The 21,702-nt window shown below is 39.1% G+C and overlaps 1 protein-coding gene across 2 annotated transcripts in view; it reads right to left on the reverse strand.

Annotated features, from left to right (window-relative positions):
- Positions 1-21,702, reverse strand: part of agap3 (ArfGAP with GTPase domain, ankyrin repeat and PH domain 3) — a 159,395-nt gene that overhangs the window by 83,435 nt on the left and 54,258 nt on the right. The window contains exons 1-2 of one of the 2 annotated variants that reach the window (XM_039684691.2): positions 6,340-7,831; positions 1,142-1,200 (exon numbers count right to left, since the gene is read on the reverse strand). In XM_039684691.2, coding sequence (XP_039540625.2) covers positions 1,142-1,200; positions 6,340-7,816 — 1,536 coding nt within the window. In that variant the 5' untranslated portion in view covers positions 7,817-7,831. Of the gene's footprint in view, positions 1-1,141; positions 1,201-6,339; positions 7,832-21,702 lie in introns of those variants that run through there. The other variant, XM_089125926.1, reaches the window with a different exon arrangement.

Here is a 21,702-nt window from a genome sequence, read left to right on the forward strand (position 1 = left end):
CCAGAACAGTAGCCAGGTCCACCTCTTATGTGATGCTGGTGGAAGAAAACCTTTTCTGACTTGCTCCTCAAAAAGTGTTTTAATAATATTTAGATCTGGTTACTGTGCAGGCCATGGGTGATTTTCATCAAACCATTCTGTCTCAACTCTTGCTGTGTGTGTATTGGTGCCTCAAGTTGTACCCTTCAGGGTACAATGTTTAAACCATTGGGTGCACATGGTCCTCTAGAGTAGTTGGCTAGTCCTTGGCAGTGTATCAGTCAACAAGCCCAGTAGGGAACGCCATGATACTGCAGCCCATTTGAAGGTGGACTCATCAGAGAACAATCCATGCTTGCACAACAGTCGAAGTCTGCATTTAATTCAGCCTTGATTTGGGCAGCCGTGTTTATTTCTGTTTTGTTTTGTTTTGGATACAATCCAGGTTTGTACCTGGACATCCCTTTCAAACAGCTTCCTCTTGCGTCGACAGTTATTCCTATTGGAAGTGGTTCGTCCTTCGTGATGGCATGGCGACATTACCCTGGATAACACCACAAACACTTGCTGTCCTGGTCACAGATGAGCCAGCGAGATGCGAACCAACAATGCGTCCTCTTTTGAACTCTCATATATCTCCCATTATGTTGTGGATTGCAATATTTTATGTGCAGCTGTGCTATTCCTCTGCTAATTCAACCTTCACGCTCTACTGATAATATGTAAAATCAGTGAAAATTGGCCACCAAGCCACACATTTATAGCCTAGGCCGTTGACAACAAGGCCGCCACATATTGAGCATCGCTAGAACCAACTTGACCTTCAATAGGGGACCAAATACTCCTTTCCTCAAGGAAACTGAAAACCTATGTTCTTTCTTTTCACAAAAAAAACCCCACTAAACATCCTCCTCTCCATTCATACACTGAGTCATATTTTGACAATGATATTGTGTATGAAATATCAGTGAATTTTCTCACTGGTGGCTATTCTGAGGGAACATTGGGAGAATAAGTGATACTCCAGACTGTCTCAAGCTGAAATATCATTACAGAGAGTGACATACAGCTGTCTGTGTCTCTGCTTGCCGAATAAATTCAGTGCTCGACATGAAATGTTAAGAGATAAAATGACAAAGTAAAGGTTGGGAAGATCACTCACCACTTTGAGCTCTGGTACTGATCGACTCAATGTCCATTCCTGACTGTTGACGAAGGAATCTGGAAAAAAAAAACAGATAGAAAACTTTAGTAAGTGATTATGTCATTCATTTCACTCGATAAACTGGACAGACATGCTTGTATATTATAGCTTATACTATCGGAATGTTAACCGATGACCATTTGACCGATGGTTGACCGTACGTTAACCGATCAAAGTTGTCGGTAAAAAAAAAAAAAAAAAGAAGTGATCTCTAAATTAGGCTATTATAGACAGTGGACAAAACGCTAGTAACAGTCAGCCATCTCATTCCAAGAGATTATATCCAAGATATATTTCATAACTCGCCTGTTTGTAGGCTACTTAATAAAACAATAAAGACATTTGGCGCGAGGTCACAGCGTTTGGGTTGGCACGCTCACAAGGTTTGCGAAAAGGAAAGGCTACAGGCTAAAACACTCAAAGTTAGAGACAGAAAACAGCGTGCAAAGAAAAGTAGTGTGTGGGACCATTTCACCAAAAAGAATGACACCGGGGTAAGTTGCAACTTGTGTGATACAATGCTTAAATACAATAGTAGCACATCATCTATGATGCATCACCTGAAAACGCGACACCCGCAAGCCTCTTCGGGTGAGAAAGGTAACCAAAGCCAACCTAGCGTGTCATCTATGCTAGCTGGTAGGAAATGTGACAAACAGCGCTCAGAGACTATTATAGTGTGTGTGAGCGGGCGGCAGAGAGATGCAACAGAGTTGCGAAATTGCAGGCGCAGCTCGAAATGGCTGTTATTTCTAATAGCGTAGCATATAGAGCCCGACCGATAAAGGATTTTGAAGGCCGATACCGATACAAATATTTTTGGGTTTTAAAATCCGATATTACGATATATATCAGCCGATATTTTATTTATTTATTTATTTATTTGAAACTGGACATGATAGTCACAAATTTTGTCATGCTTATTTGAGCTAAGAGAACTGATGGGGATGTTCTTTTAATTGATATTCAAGCAATGTATGTATCGTGACCAACTCAACGAGTGTTGCCAACAGGAGCGGTGTAGAGTGCCCTCTGGTGGACAAACTATACAACTCCAACACTCATGAGATGGTTCTAGCGTGTTTCGTCCGTTTTTATTTTATTTTTGAAATATTCATTTATCGGCCATTATAACTGCCGATACCGCTAGTTTGGAAAATGCCTAATATCGGCCGATAATATCGGTCTGCCGATAATATCGGTCTGGCTCTAGTAGCATATTTTAAACTAATCGGCTAACCGGTTTCAACCAGCTAATGAGGCCCCAGCTAAAGAAAATTTTTAGTTTTAGCCATCCCTAGCTTTTTCACACACATCAATATGTCTATCAACCAGGAATGATCGATGAATTCATCAATTCATCAACAAACAAAAAATTTTTTAGCATTTTTTTTTTACCTTATCGTAACAAAAACATTCTTTTTCAACAATGTGTGGATTATATATTTACAAAAGAGTGTTATAAAAGTAGTTTTTTGAATATTGATAAGTGGCACTTAATAAATGGAAGAAATAAATTGAAGAAATCTGTGTCACTCCAGGTCCTACACAAAGCCTTCAAAAAGAGCACCAACTGTAAATTAAAAGTATGTCATCCACTCATGCAGAAGATCAGAGGCTAAGCTGCTACTAATAATCATGTTTGTCATATTGGCTACATGGCACAAGCCTCATTGGCTCAGCGAAATCCTGCTCATTTCAGTGCCACGAACACTATCTGTTGTGCAGTGATTACATCATCACAGCGGGCACATGGGCAGCCCTGTTTAAAGCACCACAGAGGTTTGTGGCACGGCATTGTTTAGTTCATTTTTCACTCCGGTGCTCATGTCCAATCGAATCAAAATTTCTATTCAAAGCCTCTGAGGAACAGAAGAAACAAAAAACTCTTTGTAGATTCAGGGGACAGTGAGAAAAATACCAAAAAAATCTATGCGTGGTACCAAAAGGAGTCTCATTTGTGTGATAGTGGGAACATGGTGTGCTAAGTGTAACGCAAAGCAGGTCAGGGGGTGTTTCCGTCCGTCCTTCATTTAAACTTGATGTCTCACCCTCCCTTCGCACTCAACAAACTGCTGAAGTGACTCAGATGAGATTCTTCCTGCTGCGCTCAGCAACGTGCCCTGATGAAACCAGGCGTTTTCAACTTCCATCCTCGCTCTCACACACAGATACAAGGAAAAGTGGACCTACGCCAACAACATGCAAACACATCTGAACATGACAACCACTCCCCACAATCCCACAGGACAGCATCTTGCCTTTTTTTCCCGAAGATGTTGAGGTACCACAAGTCAAAACAATTCAAAGTAATTAGACTTGCACTGCACATGATCTAAACTCAATGAAGTATCAGGTAAATACTGCGGTATTTTGGAGCGACGGATGTGAATTTGTCAGTAAAACGAAACCCCATTGAGGTAAAAGGCATCAAACTGATGTTGCACTTCAGAATTTCAATTTGATGCTTTTCCTACTGAAGGGTGAACTGCAAGCGAAGCGCTTTTCATGTCATGTGGGAGCCGAAGCAAACTTTAGTGATATCCAGCTGAAGAAAATATGACTCAGAGTTTTAAGAGGGCAAGGTCATCACAAACACATGGGAGAACATTTAGAAATTGCTCTTAATGCTATTTCAAGCCTAGAGGAACCGAGATGCGTGCAAATCAATAGGCTTTTTAGAGCTTCTTTTGGAAAATGTAGAGCCTTTTAGTTAATTAGTGGTTAGAATGTATGTACGTCCCAAGATAGTAGTCGTCCATTTCTTTTGCACATTTAAAAAAGAAAGGGAGCCCTTTGTACCTTTATAACATACAGTAATGGATTCTCTCAAGCTACCTGTGATGCAATTTTCTAGCTTTGCACCATCTGAAGAGATCTCAATCCATTTTTCTAACCTGCTGTTGAAACCCAGCCTTCACGACCCGAAGGCCGTGAGGAGAGTCCTGTAAAGAGAGTCTGGCACTTTGTATTTTAAGCCTGGAAGGCTTTACCTTCCCTCACCTGCATAACTCACAGCTACAGAAAACAGTCGAGACCCAGGAACGACCTGCTTGTCAAACTACCAGGGCATGTAGCGACAGGTACACGTAATCTGCACACCTTTGGTCCAAAAAAAGCTCTCAAGTTCAGTAAACACACCTACATTCCGGCTGTCAGTCAACTTTTGCAAAGAAAGGTCATTCGGTGAGTTTGGAAAGGATAGTTTCCTTAGTAACCAATGAATATAAACTCAAGCAGATGCCTAGGGTGTAAACGGCCCAAAATTTGTTATCTCCATTTGAGGAGTGACTAATGGTACAAGCCCTGTAAGTCATTTGTGAGAGCTTGTTGTGCTAAGGCAATCTTTCCCAGATACACTTAAGAAGGTAATGTGAGTCGATTGTTACGATAAATTCAAGCCCACTGATTGGATGATGGCCAATTAAAGGGCCGTGCCACTGTTTCTGTCGATGAAACATTACATTAAATAAATCTAACATAAAAAATAAAGCATTAGAACAACCATATCTTAAAAAACTAATTAGCATGCCCAACCCTGACGCTTCTGATCTGGTCTTCCAAGTGAAAGCAAATGGTTACAGTAAATAAATACAATGCTAAAAAGGACAGAATTTAGGCAAACGGATTGGTCAAGACCATAAATTAGCTTGTTCATCATAAAATTAGTCTATGCATCTTAATATTAAATGCAAATTAATGGGATCTGGATTGAAAGCTCTTCTTATATTAAGAGAATGATATAGATGCGCAACTGAAATAAAAACCTTGAATTGTCATAATCTCAGTGTCACTGGTTCCTTCCATCTTTAATGGGAACGTGTTATTATTAAATGAGTCCAATTACTCAAAACTCAGAATATTATATAATTGTGTGTGCACACAGACAGCTAGATAGAAAAATTGTATTTTTTGAGCATTTTGTTGATGCATTTTGATAATGTTACTCCATTACAATGAATTCAATCTGCTGTCTCTTTCTCTCTTTTATTCAGATTTCCATTCCTTTATTTTTTAATATTCTGGTGAAATTTGTGCTGAAATGAGGGGTTTTATGACACTTTAAGCCTGTCAACAACATATTAAATGCTCAAAACATCTCAAAGTGTACTCCCAATAACATCATCTTCCATCCTGAAACATGTTCTCATAATTCAAACATAAGGCCAGCCCAATTTCAACAGATGTGCTAGCATCTCTCCACTGGCATTTCAGTCATCTTGCATATGCAGACGCTTCCTTCAATTTATAAATTGAAACCCTGAAGCTTTAAAGGCTAAAGATTTCGCACTGCAAATGTAAGCTAGACTTCACAGATTGAAGACAAAAGCCAAAAGTAATTTCTGTTTACCTTATGCAATGCTGCACAAATACTTCTGATGAAAATGCTATAGGCAAAACTAATCAATTTTTAAATCATCTAAATAAGGATTACAAAGGAGCTGAGGTGACATAAGGTTAAGAGCCCAGGCCTGTATACATCATCTTGTCATGCTCTCAGTAACCTAATCCCTTTTCAGAAATCACAGTGTAAAGCTCTGCAACTACACTATTTGCTTTGACTACCTTTGAGACGGTACATGAGCTGCAGGCAAAAGAACAAGCAGACGGAATGAAAACAGAGCTTTTAAAAGCAAAAACAAACCACAAAAAAACCCAAACTCCCATCCAATGAAAACGTGATCATTCCGTATTACTTAGGAGGGATCTGATAGTAAAACTGCGCCATTAATTCCCTTTCTTTATTCGTCTACGTCATCCATCCTTGACTTATTCCTGCAGTCTATTTGATTACCTTGAAAGCATTAATGATTAAACAAGATTTTGATGGATGCTTTTTTTTTTGCTTCCTAATTCAATTGCAGTGCAGACATACACTAGAAGAAAACTCCTCTTGGAGCCAATTAACAGCTCAAGCACACACACAGACACTCCAACAGAGCCAAAGCCTTCTGAGTGAATAATGCATTTAACCTCTTATTATGCCTGTTGGTGCTGCTCAAGCCAGACCTTCAATATCATTTTAATATTTAATCAATTTGCCCTGCTCTCTAAGGCTACATCCAGGCACTCAAAGACTGTCCTCTTCAGACAAAAAAGCATTTTCCTACACAGACTGGCATGTGGAATGAAATTATGCATTTTACACTACTTACCTTGACCTTTCCGGAACCCACTGCCAGCTAGAGTCTCTATAGCAACAGAATCAGGCTTTTTATTTCTCACCGGGGGATGGCTGCCAACTGCTTGGCTTTCAGTGCACAGCTCAGATTTGTTGCTGGACAACGGGTCCTTCCTCTTAAAACGATTAGCAATCAGCTGCCAAAAACTAGTTTCTGTTTGCAACTGTTTGGTGGGCTTGGTTAGTTTGGCAGGACGGAGAGGGATCTCCAAGACTGCTACCTTGCCGCGAGTTTGGTACTGTATGTACTGTGTGGCCCCTTGGTCTTCGTCTTGCTCGCAAGCTGGTGTTAACGTCCTGCCCGTGAGGTAGGAGAACGGACGAGTGGTTTGCATCGATTTTTCTCCGATACTTGCAGTGCGTCTCCATTCAGTTCGGTCATCCTGCTCAAGTTGATTACGATTCCGCCTCATCCTGAGACTCAAACTCCTCCGTAGTGATCCGAACGTTCTCTTTTGTCCGTCCTTCTTGTTGGGTTCATTTAGCCTTGTTGACGTTTGTGGCACTACGACTTCCTTGCCTGTTGCCTGTCGACCAAACCATCTCCATCGGAAGCCCGGGCGAGGCAAACTACCGGTGCCAGTAGAAACGTGGCTTGCGAGCTCCTCCCGGGATCCAGTTCGCTCTTTATTAAGCTCAAGCACGGTCATGCTAACGGGCCGTGGTTTGCTTCTGCTTTTAGAAGTCCGACGGATTGGTGGTTCTTCTAGTCTATGAGGAAGTAGGCTGACAGACGGCGGCATGTCTGCTTTTAGACCGTCTATGGCACGAAGCTCGGCACGTCTTGTCTGACACCGGTGGACCACATCTGGGCAGCCTTGCTCATTGGGGGTAGAGGAAGGGAGAAGAAAGTTTGTTGCTGCCAACATGCAAACACTGCGGGGTCTTGTAGAGCTATCTTGGTTGACCTTTGTTGTGGTTTGGAGTCTCCTTTCGTCATCTGGGAAGACAAACATGCTCACTACTCTTCTGCTGCCCAGGAGCCGAAGCCCATGTGCAGGCCTTCGTAAGACCGCCACATGAGTTTCTGATGCATTCTCCACAGATATCGCATTAAAATTTAGTTCCTCAATGGGAATGTGGCAAACATCAGCAGAGACTTCTTTGGTCCAAGCTTTCTTTCCCACAGCCAAATCGAAGTCTTCCGCAGAGGCTTGCTGCACACAGCTGTCCTGGAAGAAAGAAGGTAACCGGTCCGTCCTCATTCCTAGTCCTTCCCCTTTCCTCCACCCCCCATTCCCTGTGCTGCTCAGGTAAAACCACCTATTGAGCTTTCCAGCTGCACTCCTCCTCTGCCCTGGGCTCTCTCGGCGTTCCTCCCTCTGATCCGCCTCTTGTCTTTCGTTGTGGTCCTCTCCCACGTTGTTCTTAACAACTCCCAGCTCAGCTTCTACCCTCCTCTCAGACCCTCCTGAAGGCGTACGAGTCTGCAGCTCCTCCTGGAGTCCCATTCTGGAAAACAACAACTTCGTATAGAGTTTTACCACCTTGGTCTTGGTGAGGAGATGTGATCTTTCTTTTAGAAATCACATTTCATATTCCAGACACACCTCCACAAGCTTGTTCTCGGCAACTTAAGCGCTTTCTCTCTAACACTGCCGCACTCTGAGTCTTTCACCTCCAGGCCACATTCCAAAAGCAAGAATAATCCCTCACCTTTGACTTGTGAGAGACGGAGACAGAGTTAGGGGGGGAAAAACTTCAAACAAGCCTGAGCATGACCTCACTGAAACTTTTACCTAGCAGGGGATTATTGGGGGGACTCGCTATGAAAAAACAAACCTGTGCGCATTGGAGGGATAAATACGGTCACAGATTAAGGAGTCTTTGGTCTTCTCCTACTGTCAAAAACAGGTCTGTGCAACCCTGCAGTCAACAGTGAAGGCAAATTCCTTAATGTTCCGGTTCTTGGCATGAGTAAGAGGGGTCTGTTTGAACTTCAAGCTGCTCCCACATGTCCCAAGGATAACTGCAAACCAAGGAGCAGAATAGTTTGTCTCCTTAATGCGAAGGCACCTGTAGAGAAATCCTCGCGGGAGATACTGCTGTGACTGAAGATTAAAAACGGAGGGTGTCTGATGCTTGGGGTAGCGAGTATCTTCAGCACAGTTACCAACATTTGTACCATCCTGAAAAGCATCCAAATTAAAGGGCATTTTGTAGAGCTTCCCTTTCTTCGAGCCTCCCTAAATCATTCTCTCTCTAGTTCCCACATTCCCACCCTCCCTTCCTAAACTGCCCTCCCTCACAACTGCATTTCCTCATCCAACTGAACAAAGCAGAAATTGGCAAACAAAACTGGGGAGCTCATTGCATGGGGGGAGGATGAAATGCCAAACAATTCCCCAGTTTTCTCATGCATGTCTTCGCCTACGCTAAAGTAATGACAAGTAAAGTTTTCATACCACCTATGCCAACTCTAGGAGCATTGAATAAGCATTATGGGAAAGAATGTTCAATGAAAATAAAATGATTTCCCAGAAACACTAAATGTGCATGCAAAAGCTGCCTCCACAATCCAATATTTACCCCATAAACAAATTTTAGCTTTGCTACTAAGATTGCTTCCTAGGATTCTGTGTAACATTATTGGTTCCTAACATGGTAGCTCTGACTGGCCATCGGTCATACTAGAAAAAGCCATCTGGATTAGGAAAACAAGGGAGCAGATTTGAGATTTTGCGCTTGTAAAGAGCACCCACAAGTGGTTTCAATGAAAACTACCCCACCAGTCTAGTTATACTACACTGCCATGGAGATTTTTTTTAGAATGATCCAGAGACTCGCTTGATGACACTCCTGCTGCGCAAAGGAATTTATGAGAAGTAATATTTTAGTCGGACTATGGTAAACTTACAGCAAAAAAATGCGCAATAAAATGCATCAATTTTGTCTAAGAACAGCATATACATTACATAATCATTTATGAAAATATCAGCCACAAATTTATTGAAACAGACTTTTAAAAGATGCTAAATAATACAGCAGCACTCCTTCCCGTTTCCCCTTCATCTTTCCCACTTTTATTATTTTCCTTCTTAAGGTCTATCCTTCCTTCCAATATTTATTTGTGTCTCTTTCTTGCCTTCCTTCTTTCCATGTTTCTTTCTTTCTCTCCCTCTTTACGTTCATTTGCCTATTTCTTATTTTCCAATTTTCTTCTTTACTTCTTTCCATCCCTTCTTTATTTCTATCCTTACTTACCTTTTAAATTCTTTCCATCTTTATCTTTTCCTCTATTTCCTTCCCTTCGTTCCTTCTTTCTCTCCTCGCTTTATCATGTCTAATTCCTTTTTCACTCAATTATTTCCTGTCATTCTCTCTCTCTTCATCATCACTGAGATAACCATCAAATTATCCAGACGAGACAATAAGTACTTTAATTCAGTTTACTCCTTTATGAACTCATGTCTGAAATCTTACAAGTCCCTTGAACTTAAAGCCCTTTTATTTTGAGCTTCCACCCACTCAGAGTAAAATCTTTGACAGATTTCCAATTTGTATAACCTAATATTTAAATTACATGGACATATCCGAGAACACAGTTGCTTAGAGTTTAAAGGGATAGTTCACCCAAAAATTAAATGTCATTACTCACCCTCATGTCGCCTTTCATTCATCTTCAGAACACAAATGAAGATCTTCTTCTAAACCTGAGAGCTTTCTGTCCCTCCATTGACAGCTACGCAACTACCACTTTGATGCAGTTCATAAAGAGATTGTGAAACTAATCCATATGAATTGAGAGGTTTATTCCACAGTTTCTGAAGAGACTTGATTGCTTTATATGATGAACATATTTAATTTAGGCTTTTACTCACACATAAACATTGATCAGCGAACATAAACAGAAGCTAACCCAAACATGAATGTCTCGCAAGAACAAACCTCTTCCGGAAGCTCAAACGTCCTGTGTAATAACAAGTACGTAAGTTCGGTTCTGAAGTATTAAAGTTGTACAAGCTGAACAGAAAGCTCTCAGATTTCATCAAAAAGATCTTCATTTGTGTTCTGAAGAAGAATGAAAGTCGTATGGGTTTGGAATGACATGAGGATGAGTAATTAATGACCAAATTTCATTTTTGGGTGAACTGTCCATTTAACTTTAAAGTCATATTTAGCCAACACAATGTTTCCATTGCAAGATGTATGTCCTATACTCTTATCATCAACTCTCAAGCTAAAAACATACCTCATGCTATAGTTCTGATATATAGTTCTGACCCAGACAGCAAACTGACATTGAATCAACGTGGAAACGACGTCTCTCATGACATTGAAACAACGTTGATTTTGCTCATCGAATTAACGTTGAACCAACGTCAGACGCGGCATTCTTCAAAGCTAAATGAAAATCGAAAATTGGTTTGCTTTCATAACGTTGAAACAACGCGCTGATTTCAAGTTGATTTTCCGTTAGTTTTGAAAGAATGACGCGTCTGACGTTGGTTCAACGTTAATTCGATGAGCAAAACAATGTCAGATCAACGTTGTTTCGATGTCATATTTCCACGTTGATTCAATGTCAGTTTGCTATCTGGGGATATACGTATGTCACTGATGACTCGCTTTTCATTCACCACAAAAATAGTTACACATAGGTTTATCATATGTGAAGCACCTTCATTTTTACAGCCTTCACCGCTGATAGATTAAGTGAAAATTTTAAATAAACAGCAAAACAACAAGTACAAAGAAAGTTAAAAATAAATACTAGTGGACACAGACGTGAATATTTGATATTCACAATTGCCCCTTTTCAACACTATCTAAAATAAAATGCATCAGACCAGAGATGACCTCAGTATTTTAAAAATACACTATTCACTATACAGTTCAGCTATTTAATTATCAAAAGACATTTGTAAAGCAAGCACTAGAAAAGCCAGAAAACAACTGAGCATAAATCAGTACCTGTGTTAATAAGATGGAAGCGAACACGGTAATTCGCCTTTGAGGGAGTATTTATTACCTGCGTCGACAGCGAAAGGGTTCGTCACCCCCGTAACATCCACTGAGATCAAACAGTCCTCGTCGCCCCACTGCACATGGTTGTCTCTCGGCCGTCTTTTCCCTCCAAAACACATCATGATGAGGACTTCTCCAAACTACAGGAAAATCCTTTCACCGGTGACATTATCAGGCCAAAAACAAACTAAAAACATGTTCAGGGTCCTATATTTCCATTAAGACTGGTCTTCAGTTCAGACGAGACGGTGATGATGTTCTAATTCTGCTTTCGTCATGCTGAGATCATGAGCTTGGCTTTGTCAAATATCAAAAATGTCCCGGCGAGAGGGATGAGCAGACAGGTTCAGGAAACATGTCGAAACTTTGTAATCCGTCATGAGAAGGAGGAGGGGACCACGGCCTCCCTGTCTTACCTGAATCTGAAGTAGGATTAGTCTAATCCTTAACCAATAGTCATTGGTGCATTATCTGTACCGAACACGCACACACAGAAATGCTACCGTGTCCAATTCTGTTTGAGTAAAGTACGGTCGTCCCTTTAAAAACTTGTTTAACTCCTCTTGGAATCTGTGCAACGCTCTGACGCAAGACGCCCCACTGATATTTCAAGTCCAACCACTGGCTGTCTGTGATGAAACTTGTCTGATTTAAAGTCAGATTAAACAAACAATAGAAATAAGACAAAAATATGAATCCAAAGATCATAGCTAGGCATCAAAACTAGACTGTCCACTTTATAAAATATTACCAAAAGTTAAACAAGTTGAGTCATTACAGAAACGCACAGGGTTGCCCGACATTTTCGGACGAAACCACACATGCATTTACAAACTATTTCCAACTAATGAAATGCATTTAATTGACGAGATCCCATAGAAACGGGAGCGCATAAAGACCATATCGACTCAACATCTCATTACGGTTTTCATTAAAAACCACCGCGCCATCGGCGAGGATAAATGAATACAAATACTGATGGATGAGAGAAAAAACACATTTTGCCCTTCAGAGGTGGTGTAGCAAAGACAGAGCATTAGATATGCCTTTCATTTCTAGCGATTTAATTATGCAGACCATCAGAAAGTACGTTTCCGAATGCTTTTTTCAGCCTCAGGGCGCACCTTTATTACGGCGAACCCTTTGGAAATTGGCCTGCCAGTCTAATTAAAACAGAAAAACTAATTACGGTAAGACAATTAGACCTCTCGTCTTTTATTTTAAACACTTCTAATAGAGCAAGAAAGTGACGCAAGCAGCATGCCAATCCCTTTTGCCTTTTTTATGAAGATGCAGATGTTGCTTCAGGATATTACAGAATTCAGTGAACATCTTCGGATCTGGAATTGTTTACACAAACATTCAGTAACACTGAGGAACATCTAGTAAAAGGAGAATTGTTACGGAAATACTGTAGTGTTATTAAAGAACATTTCTAGCAGCTGAGTGATATCGCCAAATTCACAATATTTAGTTCATCAATCAATTCATGTCTGTAAATCATTTCTAAGGTGTCCATTTAATTAAATCAGTCCAGTTTTACTCTGAATCAATCTTGTCTTTTTCACACATTAAATGTTTTTTTTAAATAAAAATGCAAGGCTGCATTTATTTGATCACAAATACAGTAAAAAAACAGTAATATCGTGAAATATTATTAAAATGTAAAAACCTGAAACCAGCTAATATTTTTGTTGAAACTGACATTTTTTTTCAGGATTCTTTATTAAACAGCAAGTTCAAAGACATTTTACGGTCACTTTTGATCAATTTAACAAGCTCTTGCTGAATTTACGTAAAATCTGACCTTAAACTTTTGAAAAGTAGTGGGCATATAATTATTATATACTGATATATTGCTACATTAAATAATTCTTTTTTTAGTCAGAAATCATTAGTAAAGGTCTGTGTTTTTGTTCTTACAGACATTTTAACCTACTTCTGATGAAAACGAAACGCTTCTTAATCCATTTCAGAGAATAAAAATGTCATCTAAAGTATGAAAAATATATTTAACCACATCGCCCACATCAATTATCATGTCAGCGTCTCTTATTAGCATATCAGTGTAATCCAAAAATAATGTGACTATCTTTTAACCTGTAAACTTTTGCATAAAAAACATACTACTTTCTAAAATAACGTTAAACATAAGCCTTTAGCACATATGAAGCTGATCTAAAAAGATTCTAAATCAGATTCTAATCATAAATGCAACATTACAAGTTGTGTCCATCAAACAAACACCAGTAGGGGGCAGTATATCTTCTCTCACAGCGCACCACTGAACCCATTACTTCAGTTCATAAATCAAGTCTAGCATCATTAAATCTTGATTTTGTCTGTATCAACAATAATACGTGAGCTTTCACATAGCTGCCATTATATTTCACCCAATTATATGATACTATCATTAAATACTGACATTGTTGCTTCACATGCAACAACAAATCTTTCCCTAATTATGAGAAGTCACAAAATTAGCTTTGTGTGCAACTTTAGGAAGGACGACACGCTAAAACTCAAACTCCTAAACTCATTACCAATACTAATTAGGTTACGCAAGGTTGTGTAATTTTCCAAGCTGCACTGCAGTCCAGGTCAAAAGCAGGGGGTCCCTGTGAGAAGAACGTGATCATGTGGAAGAAGAACACACGGCAGGTGTGGAGCGCTGTGGTGCAGTAGTCACGTTACGTAAGGGAAGACGCTCCCCGAGGGGCAGGAGCAAAGAACGAATCAAAGAACGTGTGCAGGATCCGCCGGGATGCAGATAGACAATTACTGCCGACTGAACTTTAATGAGGGTTCGTAATGAGTTGTGAACGCCTTTATACTCAAATAAAGAAAAAGCTATTGATGCGCTTTATACTGCTTTCAAATGAACAACGGGATTTTAAGGCTATAAAAACACACCATAAATGCTGCGCTTTCTAATTATGCATGTTTTGTTTTACTGTGATGCAAAATTGCTCACCCAATTAGTTCAGCCAAAAATATACATTTTATCATCATTTAAGTCCCCTCAAGTTGTTCCAAACCTGTATGATTTTCTTTCTTCTGAAAAGAACATATTTTGAAGAATGTTGTTAACCAAACAGTTGATGGACGCCATTGACTTCCAGAGTATGGGGAGTATGGCAAGCCGTTTTAACTTTTATTCATTTCCAGGATATGAATTCTTATAAATATCAATATAAATATAATGTTTAATATCACTCTAAAAAAATTTGAGTTGTTTCAACCCAAATTTGGGTCAGATATGGACAAACCCAAATGTTGGGTTAAAAATGTCGTCTAAACTTTTAACCCAACTTCAACTTTCACTTTCAACTGTACAATTTCTAATTAAATTTTTAACCCAACATTTGGGTTTGTCCATATTTGACCCAAATTTGGGTTGAAACAAACCAGCATGTTTTAGGGTGTATCAATAATTACATTGTTACTAGTAAAAATGTGAATTCCTGATATCAATAATTCAACTGCTTCTAGTAAAAATTTTCAGTTTTGATAACTGAAAATGTATTTCTGATATCAATATTGTATCAGATATCTAAAATGGCTTTCTTACTAGTAACAATCAGATTATTGATATCAGAAATACATTTTCAGATATCAAAAATGAACATTTTTACTAGTAGCAATTGAATTGTTGATATCAAGAATTCATATCCTGGAAATGAATAAAAGTAAAAACGGCTTGCCATAATGGGAGGGGGGATAGTCAATGGGGTGCAACTTTCATTTTAATTTTCTCTCTTTAATACTTGTAACTGGACTATTTATCAGTGCTCATTATTTAAAATAATAAATATATACAGAAACAACAAAAATGTACAACTACATGGTAACTGGTAAAATGTTAGACTGTTAGAAAAAATTTAATAACAGCAATAACATTTTTTTAAAAATAATAATAATTTCAGGGTTATTATTATTAACCAAAGCAAAAACTATTAGTGTTTTTTGTTAATTAAAAATAAAGCTGAAGTAAAATAAATTCTAAATGAGAAATGTTGAAATGTTGCTTTGGCAACCAACTGAAAAAAAAATACTAAAATTAATACAACTGAAATAAAATAAAGCTAAATAAAAATAAAGTAAAAAAAATAATAACAGTAAAAAAGAATAACTAAAACTTAAAATATACAAATAAAAGCTCATTCAAAATAACTACAAATATTAAAATAATATATAAATAATACTACAATAATACTCTTCACGATCCAATCAATTCCTGTTGGGTGAAAAGTCCCGCCTTAAACTTTAGTTGTTGAACAATACTGTATGTGTCACTTACATCACATCACCTATAGTAGTCATAATATGACAAATATGAAGTTAAAATGGAAGTGTGTATTTTCTGTACCAGTTGCACAGTCCGAAACCTCCACCTACCCTCCATCTTCCCGCCCACAAACCCACCTCATTGGTTGATCCAAGAGTTAACACCACAAACAAACAGCACTATAGTCTGCACTAAATTGGGATAAAAGCAAGTACCGACATTTAAAATAAAAAGCAGCTTCCTAAAAGTGAGCAAATCCACTTCCTGGTCTGAATTACGTCCTGGGTTCAGGTGCCATATTTAGCCCCACTACTGTCAGCCTGCTATTTGGGCCACGCTGATGACTAGGTGTCGAACGGGTGACTAAAGTGCTGGAAAGCATGTTAATGGAATGGAATGAGTCAGCGGAGGAGTGATCTCGCGCACACACTAATGCAACGACGTCACGTTGCGAAACCTGCTACTGTACCTCATCGGTACTGGGAGAACCACGACAAGTTTCACTGTGATCTCTATACTACGTTAAAGCTGCTGACGTGTCTTTTCTTCTGGGCAGTTTGTTTTCAAAATCACTATAATACGTACCCAGTTCTCTGGGGACGTAACACATGTCAGACTGTTCAGGAAACTTCTTTCAAACTATTTTGATACTGACCTCAACTGCATCCTGTGTGATATCTGAGAATAAAACTGACAAGTTATCACTGAAAGAAAACACAACACAATATGATGAATTAGTCATTAAATGTATTGTATAATGTGCTACAGATCACTAGTGCATTCAAATAGTTACAAATATCATGAAACTAAATACATTCATATACCGAATGCAAAAGTAATGGCACTATATATATATATATATGTGTGTGTGTGTGTGTGTGTATAGGTGGAAATACAGTACCATGGTGGTTTGATCTATTTGAATTGACAATAAAGATAAATGGTTTAGAATTTTAAAAAACAAAAAAGTACCACCATATTACCAAAACCACTGTGATGATATCATTTTATATGTTTTTAAGTACCTTACAGGACCATTCATGAAGCATTATATATGAATAATAATCGGACAGTATAATCATGTATTATGGTTCCAGAATGGTACTGTAAGATACTTCAAAGAATAATATGGCATATTATTACATAATTCTTTGAAGTATAATGGAGTACAAGCAGTACGGTGGTATATTTTGATGGTAATGCCAGTTTTTTTTACAAAAAAAACAAACAAAAAATTTTGTAAGCAAAGTTTGCCAGGATAGTTTGACCATTTTGTGCACTTATAAGGTCTAAAATGACTTGCGTACTTCAGGCCATAACTGCCCCTCCGTCTCAATCACCATGACAACATGCATAAAAATGGCCGGCCGTTTTCCATGGGACCAACAAGAGAGTGTACTGGACTTTTAAGGACCTCCATTCGGCTCCTTTAACTAAATGAGAGCTGGTCAGATCTTCATAGGTAACAAGTGTAACGACCTTTAGCATGAGAATGATATCACATAGTTAAGCTACAGACAAACAGGGCCAGAGTTAATTGAAGATAGTTTCTCTGAACACAAGTGTACGACTGTCCCCTTCAGCACACACTGATGGACATGGACAATGTTGTGATTGCCAGTCATAAATATAATGACTAAAGTACATATGAAAAACACTATTAAACGATCCATCCATCCATATATCATCCATCCAGTGGTGTAAGTTTGTTTAAAAAAGAGGGTGGGATAGTTGTGTGTGTGTTTTGTTGCTAAATCAGATATATTTACAATAAAAATGTAGGAAAAAAACATTACGATATCTAGTAATCAATTTCAATACTAACGTTACATTGGGTTTAATTCGTTTTAAAATGAGATCTACTAATATTGTTAGTGCGGAGTAAATGTATAGATCCGCAGATTCTGTTTGATGAATGTTTCAAAAAATGGTGGGGGACAATATCGACCCTGAGAAAAAGTGCTGGGGACATGTCGCACCCGTCCCACCCAAATTACGCCTATGCATCCATCTATCATCCATCCATCATTCATCTACCTATCATCAATCCAACTATCTATCATCCATCCATCCATTATCTATCTATTCATCCATCTTTCCTCCATCCATCCATCCAACTATTTACCATCCATCCATCTATCTATATATTCATCCATCTTTCCTCCATCCATCCATCCATCTATTTACCATCCATCCATCCATCTATCTATTCAACCATCTTTCATCCATCCATCCATCTATTTACCATCCATCCATCTATTCAACCATCTTTCATCCATCCATCCATCCATCCATCCATCATTCATCTATCTATCATCAATCTAACTATTTATTCATTCTTCCTCCACCTATCATCCATCCATCCATCCATCCATCAGCATTTTAGTCTATACAAATACCAGCATATGTCATCTGCTATGATTGATATGGAGAGAAGAAAGCACACACATGATGTCGCAGTAACGAGTGTCGCCTGTAGTAGAGAAGCGCTGTTTGCACTAGTGGTCTTGAGAACGCGTGGGTGTCAAGCTTTTTAAAATGCAGCTGCTCCACCAACTTGCACACGTCACAATTCCTCTACTGCAGAGAAAATCATAGGTTTGAGCGAATCTGTGGGAGGTGGGGGAGAGAGAGAGAGACATTTTACAGACGCATCTCTCTCTCTCACTCTCTTTATCCTCCGAAAACAAGCTCATGGATTCACCTCACGTTTGTGTCAAAAAGAGACCTTACGAACACAGATTATTAAATGTCCTTTTTCAGAAAGCCTAACGTGTCAGAACAAAACATTACAAAAGAGGACAACGAGGCACCCGGGTCCCCAAAGGAGGGTCAAAACTGTTTGGAAAGGGTCAAAACTGTTTTCTCCTGATCCACCTGATCCCTAAACCCATCCCTAAACCTACCCAGCTCCACCCCTGATCCCTAAACCTACCCCTAAACCTACCCAGCTCCACCCCCTGATCCCTAAACCCACCCCTAAACCTACCCAGCTCCACCCCTGATCCCTAAACCTACCCCTAAACCTACCCAGCTCCACCCCCTGATCCCTAACCCCACCCCTAAACATGCCCATCTCCACCACCTGATCCCTAAACCCACCCCTAAACCTACCCCTAAACCTACCCAGCTCCACCCCCTGATCCCTAACCCCACCCCTAAACCTACCCAGCTCCACCCCCTGATCCCTAACCCCATCCCTAAACCTACCCATCTCCACCCCTGATCCCTAAACCTACCCCTAAACCTACCCAACTCCACCCCCTGATCCCTAAACCTACCCCTAAACCTACCCCTAAACCTACCCAGCTCCACCCCCTGATCCCTAACCCCACCCCTAAACATGCCCATCTCCACTACCTGATCCCTAAACCTACCCATCTCCACCCCTGATCCCTAAACCTACCCCTAAACCTACCCAACTCCACCCCCTGATCCCTAAACCCATCCCTAAACCTACCCAGCTCCACCCCTGATCCCTAAACCTACCCCTAAACCTACCCAGCTCCACCCCCTGATCCCTAACCCCACCCCTAAACATGCCCATCTCCACCACCTGATCCCTAAACCCACCCCTAAACATAGCCATCTCCACCCCTGATCCCTAACTCCACCCCTAAACATAGCCATCTCCACCACCTGATCCCTAAACCCACCCCTAAACCTACCCAGCTCCACCCCCTGATCCCTAACCCCACCCCTAAACATAGCCATCTCCACCACCTGATCCCTAAACCCACCCCTAAACCTACCCATCTCCACCCCTGATCCCTAACTCCACCCCTAAACCTGCCCAACTCCACCCCCTGATCCCTAAACCCACCCCTAAACATACCCAGCTCCACCTCTCTAAAAATTGAGAATCAAATCGAACCGTGACCTTAGAATCGAAAATGTAATCGAATCGAGGATTTCGGAGAATCGTGACACCCCTAGTATATAAATATATATGTATATATATATATATATATATATATATATATATATATATGTGTGTGTGTATATGTACATGTATATATATACTGTATATATATATATATATATATATATATATACACACATACATACATACATACACACACACACACAAACACACTAATTAAACATATTATTTAAGTGATGACCTCCTATTGCTGTTCAATCTGGTCATCCTGTTTTGGAACAATAGTGTAAATGACAGAATCTACTTAAATTTGTGTGTGTGTGAGTGTGTGTGTCCTATCCCTTTAAGCGGGATGAGAGATACGAAGAGTGTGAGAAGGGAACTCTGGGAGTCCAGCCAGAGGATCGGGGAGGAGAGCTGAAGGCATTAGCAGGCGAGCGTGGGCTTACAGATCTCTTCAATGCTCTTAAGATGCTGTAGGCTGCTCCACTCTCCACTCTGAAATCACTGCCCTGCCTCCACACATATGACATGCCTCAAATCAAAAGGTCCCTCTTGACATGACAAGTGCACAGATTTTTGGAAATGCCATAAATGTCACTGTACTTTGAAGGCACTCCAGTGGTGCTGGTTATGGGACAAAGAAACAGACCGAATGAATCAATACTCACACGGAACATGTTCTGCACTGAAAAACAGCTAGAATGTGTTTTCATTATTTTAATAAATAGTTGCTAAGATAAAAGAACCGGTGAATTCTTCATTTCTTGATCTGTTGCATTCAAATGAACAAACCAATTTAGCAAGACAAATCACTTCTAAATGTCTCAAACAAGGTGTTTGATAACATCAATTCACTCAAATTTATGTATTTAAAAAAAAATACATCAAAAGCACCCAGTATCAAATAAATATGTTCATATTTTATTGTAGAATTTAATTAAAACCACTGCAATCTGTCATAATAATGAATGCATAAATGTCAATAATAGTAATCACTTTTGTTTGAGATGAGAGCTGAAATGCAAATTAAGCGCATTTTACAGTAAATTATGATTGAGAAATGGTGACAATCAAAATTGCAAAATATTGTCTAATTATTAATCAACCTGACTCTCTCAAAATATCACTAGTTATTAGTGAGATCACATTGCATGTGTGCTTGCAGCAAAGCTAGTTGTAGTAAAAACAATGTAGTAAACGCAAGTAGAGATGATTTGAAATACGATGCTACACTTTTAATCAGATATATTTTTCCTCTAATGATCGACTATAGAAAAGCCCCCAAAAATAGCCCTGTAATGGTGTACCAGCAACAGCGTAACTCTGCCTTTTCTCCAGAATCCTCCTCCACCCACACGCTTTAACACAATGAAAATGGGAACCTCATTGTACTGTAGGCCTCAAGACAGCTTTCATACGCCACAATGTAGCTGAATCCAACCAGCAGAGCTCATTTACCACTAGCAGCAGAAGCGTAGCGCGCCTAAACCTAGCTTTCAGGTCTCATATGCTGCTTTTATATTAAGTGACCATGATTGCTCTGCATTTAAATCAAATATACACAATGTTGCTTCATACTTGTGTGCGAATCCAAATGTCCTTCCAACAATCGAAAAATCCTGTTGCGTAAACAACCATATCATGTAATTATAGTGCAGCTAACGTATGTTTAGCATTGTGAATGGTGTCGCAGTCAGAAACATAAATATACCTCTTGGGGGCGTGGGGGGGGGGGGAGGTCTCATCAAGCAATGATGCTCATTTGGAAGGAACAAATCTGTGGATTAAAATTTAGGTAACATGACATAACATGAGTTAAATAAAATAAATAATAAAAAAAACTGAAGTATAAAAAATATATAATTTTTAATTTGTGCACAAAAATATTTTTGTTTAATTTTAGTTTCTGTAATAGAAAATGAATCAAAAATATATGAAATAAAATAAGAGACAAAAAATAAAATGAAATATGAAATTAAAAAATTAAAAATAAAAGACTTTAAATAAAAGACTTTTACTTTTCTTTTTTTCTTCTTAGTTTATTTCATATTTATTTCTTTTTATTTTTTGTCTCTTGTTCCATTTTATTTTTACTCTATTTATTTATTTATTTATTTTTAAGTATTTTTTGTTGTTTTATTTTACAGGAGTAAAATTTTAATTAATCTGTTTATTTATTTTTATTCTCTTTTTAA

The sequence above is a fragment of the Pimephales promelas genome, chromosome 22 (assembly GCF_988280905.1).
Source record: "Pimephales promelas chromosome 22, fPimPro1.hap1.1, whole genome shotgun sequence".
In the NCBI taxonomy this organism is placed as follows: Eukaryota; Metazoa; Chordata; class Actinopteri; order Cypriniformes; family Leuciscidae; genus Pimephales; species Pimephales promelas.